This window comes from Phalacrocorax aristotelis, chromosome 3, assembly GCF_949628215.1.
Source record: "Phalacrocorax aristotelis chromosome 3, bGulAri2.1, whole genome shotgun sequence".
Taxonomy (NCBI): Eukaryota; Metazoa; Chordata; class Aves; order Suliformes; family Phalacrocoracidae; genus Phalacrocorax; species Phalacrocorax aristotelis.
This window is the reverse complement of record NC_134278.1, coordinates 38,727,655-38,741,062: the sequence shown is the minus strand read 5'-3', so window position 1 is coordinate 38,741,062 and position 13,408 is coordinate 38,727,655. Positions and strand designations below refer to the sequence as shown.

Sequence of the window (13,408 nt, the reverse complement as noted above, 5' to 3'; positions counted from 1 at the left end):
CCTGGGTTTGAGTCTGTTCCTACTCCCCCAAGAGAAGGAACAACAGCTTTTTTCCTGCTGAAAATGATGCTGTGTGGAAAGCAGAGTAGGGAGCCAGGCACTGGGAGCTCTGAGCAAGATGGAGGCTACCTTCTCTACAAGCCAAGTCATAGAGGCCTGCTTGGACATAAAGGTCCTTAGGTGTACTCCCAGGCCTGTTTATCTGTTTTTCTCTGAAGGTGTGGAGCACAAGGACCTAATCCCTGGATTCCCAGCTGTTGTCGGATAGGCAGAAATACAGGCGTATTGGCATCTCAAAAACATCAAACACACCCCTTTTTGGTTGTCAGTACAGTATGGGGAATAGAAGAGCATCTCTGGTGGGATGGAAAGGGATGCGTTCAAAAAAATTGTTGCTGTCAGGGAAGCCTTAGACTCAAAATTGGGGTTGTTTATCAGCTGAGGCTGGAGATGACAGAATGATCAGCTGTAGAAGGCAGAGACTCTACTTGTCACGTCAGAAAGAATTGGAATCTGACACACTGGATTTGGGAGAAACTTCCAGTCTGTTGCATGAGACTTTAGGAGACAGAGTTGTACTTTTCCACTTCTTATTGGACTTACCTGCAGGTTTGGTGATACTTTGCTATTTAATATAAAGGGCCTGAGAAAAGTGAAGGGAGAAATTCACCAAACTGTACAGGGGTGAATAAGTTCCACCTTATATTAGGGGTAATACTGAAGTTTCACTGTTGCAAAACCTTTTATACAAACCTTTATTTTAACCACATGTTAGGAAAAAGGTTGAACTCCATTTTAAAGAGGGAGGTATGCAGTGAAAGGAGCTCTGTTCTTTTAAAAGAAGTGACATGTATGTCTTACCTCAAACTGATTGTATTTGTCTGCTTGTTACATGTGTGTTTTTCTTCTTTAGGAGTTGCTGCGATTGGTGGTGCTTTCACTAAACAAATTCTTCAGGATATGGCTGCTTTAAACGAACGTCCTATTATTTTTGCTCTCAGCAATCCTACCAGCAAAGCAGAATGCACTGCTGAGGAGTGCTACAAATATACAGAGGTAACCAAAGATTAACATCTCTCCAGTAAGTGTAGTGAAAAGTAAATCTGAAATTAAATTTAAAACGGGAGGAAGACAGAGGGTGGAGTAGCAAGTACTAATCATGTCTCTGTGTGTAGGTAAAAGTTTTTCAGATTTTATCAAGACTGAAGTCTTTACGTGCTTGCTCCTCATAAAAACATATAATAGCTTTTACTGGTGTCAGGCAAGACTTAGAGTCTTTATTATAACTGAAGCATCAGTAACTGTCAATCATTAAAACCTTATGCCTGTTTTTGAACTGTACCACTTTGTGTTATATATACACACAGTGGCATGCTTTTCATCTGAGATTTTATAAATACTCTTTAGAGTAAGAAAATACTTCAATACAGGAAATAGAATCTTTAAAATAATTCTTTGCTAAGAAGTGGGTAAGCGACTCTTTTTACAAAGATTTCTATTATGGGAACACAGGTGAAAATTAAGAGAACTGTGCTTGCTTATTTATTGTATTATAGAAGTGCTAATAAACATGTTCTCCTGTAATTCAGCCTAGAATTTGAAATGTATGAGTACTTGACTGTGTGTGTTTCATAGTGGATTGTGTTTGGATTTCTTGTCAAATACAGGGCAGCTTGAATGACAGCTTCACAGTGTTTAAAAGACAAATTTAGCATGCCTGTTCCCCACTGCACAGTACACAATTACAGCGCAATTAAAGAGCCAGGGAAGCGGCCTACAGGAAGGGTTGTTTATAATGGGTAATGACATCTGGTAGGCAGAGCAAAAGACGCACTGAAGTATTTCATCTGTCACCAAAACGTATAATAAGCCGGCCACGATAATACTGCATGACACCAAACCAAACAGAATATTCTTCTGAAGAGCTGAATAGAAACAGTGGCATATTTTAAAATGCATGTTTCCAGTTCTCTAAAATAGGCATAGATATTTCTGATACAAAGCGCCTCTGAAGCATTTAACAGTGACATTTATCACTTCAGCAGTGCTAGCGTAAATAAAGGCTGGCTTTTCTTCCCCACCTAAATTTACTGCTTAAATTTGAGGTGCACCTTCCCCAGCAAGGCAAGAGCCAGGGACCTTTGGGCTGCGGACGTAAAGCCTGTGCAAGGTCACTCCCCTCATTAGTCCAAAAATGCATTGGCTGCTGCAGAAATTACTTCTCTCTCCCCCTGTGTATAAGGAACGATCTGGGGAGAACCTGGACAGTAGTGCTGCAGAGGAATCACCTCTGAGGTGCCTCTTCCGCCACCCTTGAATAGCACTCGATGGTGCCAGCGTCTGCTCCCATCAGGGTGCTTCTCATCCCAGGGGAACAGTGAGACTGCATCAGACTTGCAGCTCCCTTACAGCCCATTTCTTGGTACTCCAAGGGTATTACAACTCTGAACGTGCATGCTACTAAATGACACCAGGCCTAATATTCCTCTTAGCTAATGTTAAGCTGTTAGAAACATGAGCCCTGTCACCACATCAGGGCCACCCCACAGGCTGCTGTTCCTCCCCGCAGCTGCCTGATGTCTGCTGTGTGCCAGCCTGTGTGTGGGTTCTGGGAAGAGATTTAGAGGTCCCATGTGAACCACAACATAAAATCAGTTAGAGCCAGTTCTCTTGTCCTCAGGACAAGTGATATGGTGTAATTTGTATCTGTACAGCTAAATTCTCTTATTCCCCAAAACAGGCTGGCTCTTCCATACTGCCTGCTGGGACCAGTCTGTGCAGGGTGCCTGGGCCCTGGTGGCCACAGTGCTACTTGGCACTACCCAAAAATCTGCTGGGAAACGTCTTAGTTGTTAATCAGTGTTGGATGATCACACACCAGTGCCCGAGTGGTGCCCTCACCCTGCTCATACATTACAATGAGGGGAGCCACAAGGCCCCAGAAGAGGATGTCCCATCACCAGCTTGTGCTATAGGTTGCACTGTGGGATGATGTGCCTGGGACACAGCTTGCACCTCTCTCATTCCATTGAGCTGTGGAGTGGGCACAGGGGCCTGAAGAGGGAGACTGGGAGGAACAGAGAGCTCTGCCTGTCCCTGCAGCTCCTCAGAAATTGCCACATCCAAGAGTGCAACACTTAGTGGCCTTAGTGTCATTTTTGTGGATGATCAGCTGTTGGGAAAAAATCCAGCAGCATCACCCATTGTTACCATGACAGTATTGTCCACTTTGAGTTTTACAGCCCCAGGTGTGTCCCTTCTTCCCATGTACCCTTCTTCTGGCATGGTCGCACTGGGTGAATAATGAGTGCTGGCTTTCACTTTCTCCTCTCAATTGTGCTGGTAGCTCTTACCTGAACAAGGCAGCTGTTACTCTCTGACATCAGACAGTCACAGAGAATTGCCAGTGATCTCTAGGATCAGCATCCTGATGCTCTTGAGACATACTCAGTTAAGTAGCTCTAACACCCTCTCAGAAGAGATATTAAATAGATAAAACACAGCTTCCTCAGTGGTAGATATTTAGAAGGGATGTGTGAAATACTTTAACAGCATCCTTGCAACTAACGTGCTTTCTTTGGCTTTCTTGTTACAATTTAGGGACGTGGCATTTTTGCCAGTGGAAGTCCTTTTGATCCTGTCACTCTTCCAAGCGGACAAACTCTCTATCCTGGACAGGGTAACAATTCCTATGTGTTCCCAGGAGTTGCCCTTGGTGTTATTTCATGTGGACTGAAACATATTGGCGAGGATGTGTTCCTCACAACTGCTGAGGTATTGTATTAAAAATTATTTCAATTCCTTAATTTAGTAACTTGGTAATAATGAACAATTAATTAAAATAATTAAATGTTATCTATTAAATTGGAAAAATAGTGCTTTCTCTGTAAGGTCTTTATTTGCAAGGTACGTTGTTTTTTATAAATTCTATTTGAACAAGTTATTTTTAAAAAAATTAATACTTGGTCCAAAGATATCTGCCATAAACTTCACCTTCTGTTGGCAAGGAACAAAGAGAAAGGCTTTGCTACTGTATTATCACAGGTGAATGTACATACGTACCGTTTGCATACACGTGCACACACGTGCACACAGGTTTGATTTTAGATCGAAAGAAACTGCGTTTTGATGTTGGTAGCTTTGGGGTGACTTTTGTGGGTGTTTTGCTTGCAAAAACTATTTTAATTTCTTTTGGCTTTTTAGCTTTTTGCTATTTTTGAGTAGATGTGTTGGCGTCATTTTTTGTGGACCTCCCTTGTCAACAGCTGGTGAAAGTTGCTCCGTTGCCTTGTGGTTCCTTGCACCATGGTTTGACACAATTGTTGTCTTAACCTTCCCATTTCCTTTCTTATCCCTTTCTGCATTGGTCCTTTTCCTTCTTCAGGAAGTTTTTTATGATCTTTGTTCTGATGTTACCCAACATATGATCTGTCCTCCTTTATCTCCACTCAGTGGGCAAGAGATGAACAGAGAGCAAACACTTCTGGTTTTAGGAGTCATTCACCACCTACTTGCAGTGATTGTTCAAAATCTGACATCCGCTGTCTTACAGTAGGACATCATAAATGCACAGGACTGTATCTTCAACACATATAGGAGAAGATTCTGGCCTTTGTTATTTTAGAATCCCTTATTCAAATGAAATAAACTACCTGCAGTGGTTGAAAACAAATGCTTAACACATTTTTTTTAAATTTTTTTTTTTACAAAGCAGTAAGTCAATCTTTCTGTAGCTGTTTTGTCACATAAGAAAATTGTAACTTTACAGGCTTTTTTGAGTCCAGCATCTTTGCTCTTCATCCACTATGGCATCGTAGAACCCTTCCTACTCCTTCCTCTCGCCCTTTCCATCTCACCCCCTGCCTGGCCTGGCCTGGAGTTCCTGTCTCCTCCATTGCCCCTGTTGGTTCTGCTCTTGGCTGGCAGCAAGAGTGACATAATGAGCCGCACAGGACTCAGCTCCCTTCTGTTGAGTAACATGATATCCAGTGATGCTCAAGCTCCTGGCTGTTTGGCTCCCAGAAATGTGCTTCCAAGCTCATCCTGCTCAGAGAGAGACCAGGCTCAGTACAGACAGTGATTAGAGAGCTCTAAGTGGCGCATGATGGTCTGACCACATCCATGCAGAGTCATTAAAAGCCTGATGCTTTCTGTTTTTTTTTAAAGGGTATGGAAATAAGGAAGAAGGCTGGCCTCAGTTTACCAAGTTAACTCTAGTTAACCAAGATGCACTTCAGTGGTAATTTCTACCCAGTCCGGTTCATATAAATTACAATCTGCAGAACTTCATGAAACTGCAGTGTCCTGATCTTCAAAGAAGCTGTGTAAGCACACCTGGAAGTACGTGGGTGGTGTAGGTAGCACACAGAGGAAGCCTCAAAGCAATGCTATTAGCAACTATTATGAAACAATTAAAAAAAAAAAAAAGAGAGAGAAGAAAAAAAAAGTTGCCCCAATTAGCGGAAATGAGAATGCCTGACTCAACTCTTGCAGCTTCTCTAAGGGATATCACGTTCCAGGATTCTTGCTCCTTGTGTCCTCTCCATGGGTTAAAGGGAAGAAAATGGCCCTTTACTATCACTCAGAGGCAACTGATAGGCAACGTGATCCTGTGACCGGCAGCATGTGATAAGAAGCTTTCTTAAAGGGTGCGCACTTGCATGCTGCCCTTGCTGGATTTCTGAAGGGTTTTTTTAAGGTGCGTACTATGGCATCTTCAAAACGTTTGCCAGCAGCTTGCCCTCTGTAAGAAAGATATTCACAATTTCCATCTTTAAAATTAGTAAAAAGCCCAGACTGTCTCCACTGGCTTTAACCATCTTAGCAGGGCAATGATCCATCTTGTAAGATTTTGGATAATTATATCCTCCCTTTAAATCCTTCCCTGTAATTTCAGTTGGATACAGTGATCTCGCTTGCTGGTCTAAACTGCTGTGTTAAACAGTTGTCTTATTTCATTCTAGAAGTTGCTTCATTTTGGTTTGGGTGAAATGGTTCCTATATATAGAGTGCTGATGGATGAAAGGTGACACATTGATCGAACGATGTTTCAAGTGGCAGTCTACTAAGAAGAACAATCTGTTCTGAACAAAGAAACTTAACCAAACAAAGAAATGTAACAGTCGGGGAAGTAAAATGGTATCAGAAATTGCGAGGAAGCTTTTAAATTCTCTCTTGAGGTAGAGGTCCTCTCCTGACTCTTCTTTTTCGGTAAAGGTTTCACTACATAATCACCATCCTCTAGTAAAATCCCTAGAAAAGTTTGATGTGTAAAAATTTATTTTTTTTTCTTGCATAGAGAGTCTCCATTGGCAGCAAGATCAACAGATAGCTACTCGCCTTACGGCTGGGGCTAAGGGCAGTCACATCTGGTCTGCCTATGTGTGCGAGAGGCAGCGTGTGACTGGGGCTTGGGTGAGCTGCAGCCAGTTACTGAGCAAATGACAAAGGATGGATTTCAGAGGAGTCTTTGCCAGACGAGGTGTCAGGGGTGTGAAGGCCAGGAGGGCTGCAAGGCCCTTAGCTGAAATTACAGTACAAAGCAAAGGCAAAAGTGCTTTTTGTTTTGTTTTCTTGGTGTTTTTAACGGAAGGATAAAATCGAAATGGTTTCATGTGGGTTTTATGTGGGTTTTAGAACAGTGGTTAGTATTCCCCATTTGAAATAGAAGCACCCAAGATGCTATAAAATTTAAAACACCAAACCCATGCGTTTTAGACAGAAAGACCATCTCAGATTCTAGCAGTAGCTTACCTGAAAAAAGAAAGTATGAAAAATAAGCAGCCCGGGCTGCATGCCTACACCTCCTGTCTTCTTGCTTTGCCACCTCTCCAATTAGATCTGATGGAAGTCACAAATAGCTTATTGTAACTACAACAAATTATACTTTCAGTGTGCTTTTCTTCCTGCCAAGTAAAACAGAATGTAACTTCGATTTTGGACAATAAATCTAAGGTACTGTAAGCTGTAATACCTCCTAATTGCGGGCAGTTGCTCTGTGATGACAAGGAACATTACCTATTCTTCTAAGTCCTACCAAACACAACAAAAGGGACAGAGAATTATGAACTAATGAAATATTCTTGGCATGTGTGACCTACAGTTAAGTTACTCCAGAAATAATCCTGTTAAATCCTTTCATTATAGAGATACCTCCTCCAAAAGCCAAGATGCCCCCACTTGCTTTATGTCATTTGTCCTGTCTTGGTGGCCTTCATTTAGGTTCTGCAACAAGGCTTAGCTCATTTCTCTATGAAAATTGTGAACTAATTAAAATTTAAAACATGAAAATAGCCATACTGGGTTGGACCTAAGATCCAGACAGCTTGGTGTCTTCCTGTGAAAGTAATCAGTAGCAGAAGCTGAGGAAAAGAGGGTAAATAAGGGGAAAATAACAGATTGATCCTTCTGCTGAAATGGCTTCTCGGCTTCTGGCAGCCTGTACTACATGGCCTTCCTGCGCTGGAAGTTTTACCCCTGTATGGATTTCTCTTTCGTAAATGAGCCTAGAGGCTTTTTAAACATGTTTATACATTTGAACATCTTTTGGCAATTAGTGTCACAATTTAATTATGAGTTTTGTGGAAAAAGAAACTCTCCTCTTATGGCTTCCTGCTGTCTGATGATTTGGGTTCCCTATAGCACCATGAGAAATGTTCACTTTCAGTTGTCTTTTGTATTTTCTTTCAGTCCTTTCTTTTTTCTCCCAAGTGTATTTTATTATTTTTTGTCTCCCTGTATAAAAAAAAACCAAACATTTTGATCATCCTTATTTTTCTTCATACCGCTCATGATTCCATCCCATTCTTATTTGAAGTAGGTGGAGCAAAAATGCGCACTGTTCAAAGCTGTGTTACATTGTGGATTTAAACACTGATGTAATTACGTTTTCTTTGTTGCCCCATATCTTCTTAATAATTCCAAATGTTGAGTCACCATTTTTTTCCATGACGCCGAACTGATGGTTTCAAGGAGCGTTTTTCAGAGATCACGTGAAGAAGGTGTCATTCTCTTTGAAAATGCTCATTTCTGTGCTTTTGCATAGGTTTTAATGCAGGATTATACCAGAAGGAATAGCATGGCCTCTGCGGAGTTAAGCTTGCTACCTCTCCCACTTCAAGCACTGCCCAAATGTTTCGTGGCTTGCTTTCTATCAACCCCATCACAAATCAGAAGTCCCGAACCTTTTTGTTTCAGTGATGCATTACACTAACAGCAACTTGCTGTTGATTTCTTCAGGTTTCATCTTTCCTGCAGAGCCCCGTTAAACTGTTAACAGCAGAAATCTCATGTTGTAAGCTCCTCTTTACACATGCAGATGTACATCTTCTTTTATCAAAGGGCTGCTTATCCTAGTTACTATTATGGAAAGCAAAAACTAGATTTTACGTTGTCTCAGCTCCCCCTAGTGGGTTTTTATCTCTGATGTATTTCTCAATATCAGATTAAAATGTTGTCATGGTTTTAGCTGGGATAGAGTTAATTTTCTTCACTGCAGCTGGCACAGTGCTGGGCTTTGGACTTAAGAAAAAAAAAGAAGTTGTTAACACACCGATATTTTGGGTGCTGGGTAGTGCTTGTACTAGTCAAGGACTTTTCCAGCTTCCCAAGCTCTGCCAGGTGCACAAGAAGCCGGGAGGGGAGGGGGCACAGCTAAGAGGGCGGATTCAAACTGGCCAAAGGGATATTCCATATCATGTAACATCATGCCCAGTATGTTACCTGGGAGGGGCTGGCCGGGGGAGGGAGGCAGCAATCGCGGCTCGGGGACGGTCAGCGTCGGTCGGCGGGTAGTGAGCGGCTGTATCGTTTGTGTTTCTGTTTTTTTCCCTTTTGCCCTTTTCCTTTTGTTTATATTATTATTATTGTTATTACGATGATAATAATAATAATAATAATTGTATTTTAATTATTAAACTGTTCTTATCTCAACACACAAGATTTTTTTTGCTTTTGCTCTTCCGATTCTCTCCCCTGTCCCACAGGGGTGGGGGGGGGAGTGAGCGAGCGGCTGCGTGGTGTTTAGTTGGCTGACTGGGGCTGAACCATGACAAATGTAAACAAACTATTTTCCTTTACTCGTTATACTGAAGAAGAGTATAATCTCTTGTTGCTCTTGTAAGTTTTTCCATTCAGAGTGGAAATGCTAACACCTCCTACCAGCGCGCTGGGTAGGTTGCAGAAGAGAACATTGTTTCTCTTTGAACCTGGAGTTACTATAGTGTTCGCTGTTTCATTCAAACTATTTACCTACTTCTGCCAGAAAGGGTGAATGGATGATAGCTGGGCATCTCTTCTGATGCAGTCCTAGTTGTTTGCAAGCAATGTACACAAGGTCCTGTTTCCCACGTGAAACAGGAACTGTAGGAAGTGGTTTGTGCTCTGTGTCAAGTATCTTCCTAGTATGTTCCCTCAAAAGTGCACTTCTTGCCTTCTCTTTGGGCCATGTTATCAGTTTCATTTGACAGTGTTTCCTGGACTTTCCTGGTGTTTTCAGAACCTCTTGATGGGTCATACATGGCCCCACCAGATGCTATCCAGACCAGAATTTTCCTTCCATCCACAGAGAACCCCTACAGGATCACATCATGCAGTAGCATCCCCGCACTCCTGGATGAGTCAGTGATTTGCTTCTCACCTGTTGTTATCTAAGCTGCAGTTGCACAAAAGTGTATAATTTCTGCTGATGGGAACACTAAGGGTGCCTCTACATTACTCTTCTATTTTGCATCAGAATGGTCTTCTGGAGCACATCTCCCTGGTGTCCCTACGTACTCCACCTTGGTCCACAGGGTGGCATTGTCTTGGGAGGAGAGCGGGACTGGTTTCCTTCTGGATGAGACCAAATGGAGGGATAAACTCCAGGAGCAAGCCTGATGTACTAAATATCAATGGACATGGCTTATAAACTGTAACAGGTTTAAGAAGTGTGATCTTGAATCAAAGAACCTCCTTTCCTTGTGACTGCTCCCAGCTGTTCAAAGGGCAAGTGACATCCCCTCCCCCAAGTAATTTCCCTTCTGTCCCAAAGCAAGACAGAGAAATTTGAAATTTGGATTCTGCTGATGCAAATCTCTCTTAATGTTTTTTAATGATTTGTTTTGAGAACTGTAGTACAGTCTGTTAGTCAAGGTAGCTGTTAAAAACTGCATAAAGTCAGACCATTTTTAATGTATTAATTTTGTGCTTAGTTTGCGTAGATTTGGTTTTAACTAGCAGCTCCCTAGAAGGTACAAAGGTGGGCAGTTAAAGAAATGAAACCTTCAAGCCCACCGAAGAGATTACAAAGCAAAAGACAGGTTAGCGAACTGGCAGCAGCTGATCCTCAGGCTCAGCAAATCCCAATCTGGATCACCCTGAAAGGCTATTTTCTATTTCAGATCCCCCAAATTGTTAGCTAATGATAGCAGAAATATCATTAGACTCAAAGGCAGCCCCAGGACCTTTTGCTTCTTTAAAAGGTATCTGTTGCAGGAATAGAGGCGGTTCATGAAGCAAGCCCATAGGCAGACAGTGCAAGCAGTGTCTCTCCTCACTCTGTGGAGAATGTCCTCATGGTAATAGAAGGCTTTTCATATGGCCAATGAGTAAACAGTAAAAGAACTTCTCCAGCTTGCTATGCTTCCCTGATCTGTTCATTGCTCGAGATGACAACAAAACATTTCCAGTCTTGCTAGGAAGACTAGGCAAAAATATTCAGGCCATAGAGGAGACGTGTGTCAGAACTTCTGTGCCGTTCCTTGTTTCCCCTGCTCAGCCTGGTGAAAAATCAAGCAAAGAGCAAAACAGTTTCTTTAGTTACTTGGTATGGTTGAGATGACAGACCCGCTGCAGCCTTCAAGTGGAGCGGACAGACTTTTTCCAGCAGCACTGTTTTTTTTCTGTCCTGGCAAGCCAGAACTTAGCATTAGGCCTTCTATTTCTAAATCTGTCTGCAGTGACCAGCGGGGCTTTAAAAGACGCTGGATAATCTTAACTTTATTCTACTTTGTTCTGTGGTTGACCATACTTACTTTTATGATCTCATACAGGTGAGATGTGTGAGCAAGACCCACAACAAACCGGCATTTTACACTTAAGGGTTTCGGCTCTGTTCTCTGCACAGGATGACTTGACAACTCTCAGACAACAGTTGCTTCTTTAATTTTAGAAGTCTTTGACCCAGTGACAATTGATGGCTGGAATTTATATCTCACAGTGAACTATCTGCTACTTTATGTGTGTCATGGACTTATTCAAGACTTGAATAAGTCTTATTGTCTGAATGAGAAAAGGGCGTGACTCCCTAAATTTCTAGCTCTTCTGTAGCTACTCCTAATGATAAGGCTGGTTGTAAAAAACACTGCCTGGGTGGATTAAGCAGTATCTGCGTGACTTGCCAAAGCAGAACCATTTCTTTGCTTAAGACTAGCTCACCGTCTAACAGAGCTACAGCTGCATCTGCATTTCAAGTTAAACATGCCTGCTTTATTTCCAGGTAATAGCTCAGCAAGTCTCAGAGGAGAATTTACAGGAAGGTCGTCTGTACCCTCCGTTAGTCACTATTCAGCACGTGTCTCTAAAAATTGCTGTGAGGGTAAGTCATTTCAGTCTTTTTTGCTCCTTTTCTTCCCACGCTCTCTACATAATCAAGCACTCCATTTGATCAGCTAACACACCTTCACACAAGTTGACGTTGGTTTACGTCAATCCATCTTGGACAAGCAGCAGTTTCAAAATTAAATTTAAATTAATAAGTGTAAATGTAATCCAAATACAAGAAGGAAAGATAGGGACCTATAAAAAGTGTTTGTGTCTGTAGAGCCCAGACTGTACTGTCCGCCGGTGAGGAGCAGGTCCCCAGGCTTACAGTCCTGCGAGCTGCACAGCTGAAGGCTTTTGGCCCTTTGTGATTATCAGCTGCCTGTCAAGAGAGCAAATGTCACCCTGTGTCTGGGCACTATTCCCTTTTGTTCCCATCCTTATGCTGGCCTATCAAAATAATTAACTACAGGGGGTGCTTTTTGTTTATGGCTCAGCTTTAGGTCACAGGTTGTTCGGTTGGTTCATTTTTACTGGCAAATTCAGATAGATTTTCAGTAATTGACCTAAACCTGCTGTTTCCCAAGAAATCTGGCTGCCCTGGAGGAGGAAGAGGAACCTTTCAAATACTGTATTTACTCCAGTTCCTCCCTCGTTCTGTTTGTTGGCTTTTTTTCCCCCAGCATTTTTAGAAGGTTATTTTGCTGGCCTTCTGTGGCCTTTTTTTTGCTCCAATTATTGTTTTCTCTCTTAGTCCTCTTACTGTGAATAATTCCACTTATTGCATATTCTTTTGAAAGAGTAACAAGGAGCCCTCATGCATGAAACATTTCCCCTAGCTTCACTCATTCTGTATATCAAAGAAAGTCCTTGCAGTTCACATCATTACTTGCAGTTCAAGTAATAACTCCGTTCTGTAGATGTTAAAGCGTTACCTAGAGTCCTCAGGTGAAATCGAACTGCCTTTGTGTTTGTCAGAAACACAGTCACGGAAACTCCTCCTCTACTTGCGCGTGTGTTGAATAAATTACAAAAAGGGAACATGTTACCAAACGATCCTTTCTGCCTGTTCTACTTTGAAACTTTATGCCTACAAATACTTATTCTGGCTTATACAGCGCAAAAGGTTTAGCGATGACCTCCGCCTTTCCAGGGGAGAATGCTCTCAAAATTGTTTGGAATACCAGTTGGGTACAGATTCAGATCTCATTCAACCATGATAATTATGTGCACAGACCTGAAGATGAACTCTTACCCAAAGTCCTTCTCAGTCAAATCAGGTTGGGCATCAGATTAATCCTAGAAAGCAAGTATAAATACAGTAACTCTTCCACTTAGGGCCTCAGCTTCTCACCAAGCTAAAACATTTATCTTTCAAAGGGAAAGCTGAGGAGAGCGGGAAGGAGAATGTCTGCCTTTTATTCAATGTAGAAGCAGTTGTCTGTTTGCCAAATACAGTTTGAAGCAGATCCTTCTGAAGAGGAGTGCTGCATAAAACCTGTGTGTCAAACTTCTTTGGTTTTGTAGATGAATGTCCAGTCTGAAGATAACGCATTTCTTAAGTAGGTGTTCTTCAGATGCAAGAGGCTACTTTTATGTGTTGACTGGGCTCCAACCCTTTCTAAACTTCATTTTTGTTGCAGTTATGATTGAGTTGCATTATTGATTCTCTTAGTTATGGTCTGGGTGAGGAAAAAGCAAGCAAATATTTGTATTTCCCTCAGCCATCTCTAGAATTAAACCTGTGCACTGTGTAGGACTGATTTTTTACCATGAGTTTACCTTTAAGAAATATATTATCAAACTATAACAAATAATAAACTTCTCTAATATGCAGGGCATGTGGAGCTTTGAACAAATCACACTTTTCTTACAGTGCTTTGGAGAA

General features: G+C 41.9%; 1 protein-coding gene across 1 annotated transcript in view; it reads left to right on the top strand.

The window, feature by feature from the left end:
• Positions 1-13,408, top strand: part of ME1 (malic enzyme 1) — a 184,057-nt gene that overhangs the window by 169,911 nt on the left and 738 nt on the right. Inside the window, exons 11-13 of the mRNA XM_075087175.1 lie at positions 914-1,056; positions 3,601-3,774; positions 11,477-11,575. Coding sequence (XP_074943276.1) covers positions 914-1,056; positions 3,601-3,774; positions 11,477-11,575 — 416 coding nt within the window. The remainder of the gene's footprint in view (positions 1-913; positions 1,057-3,600; positions 3,775-11,476; positions 11,576-13,408) is intronic.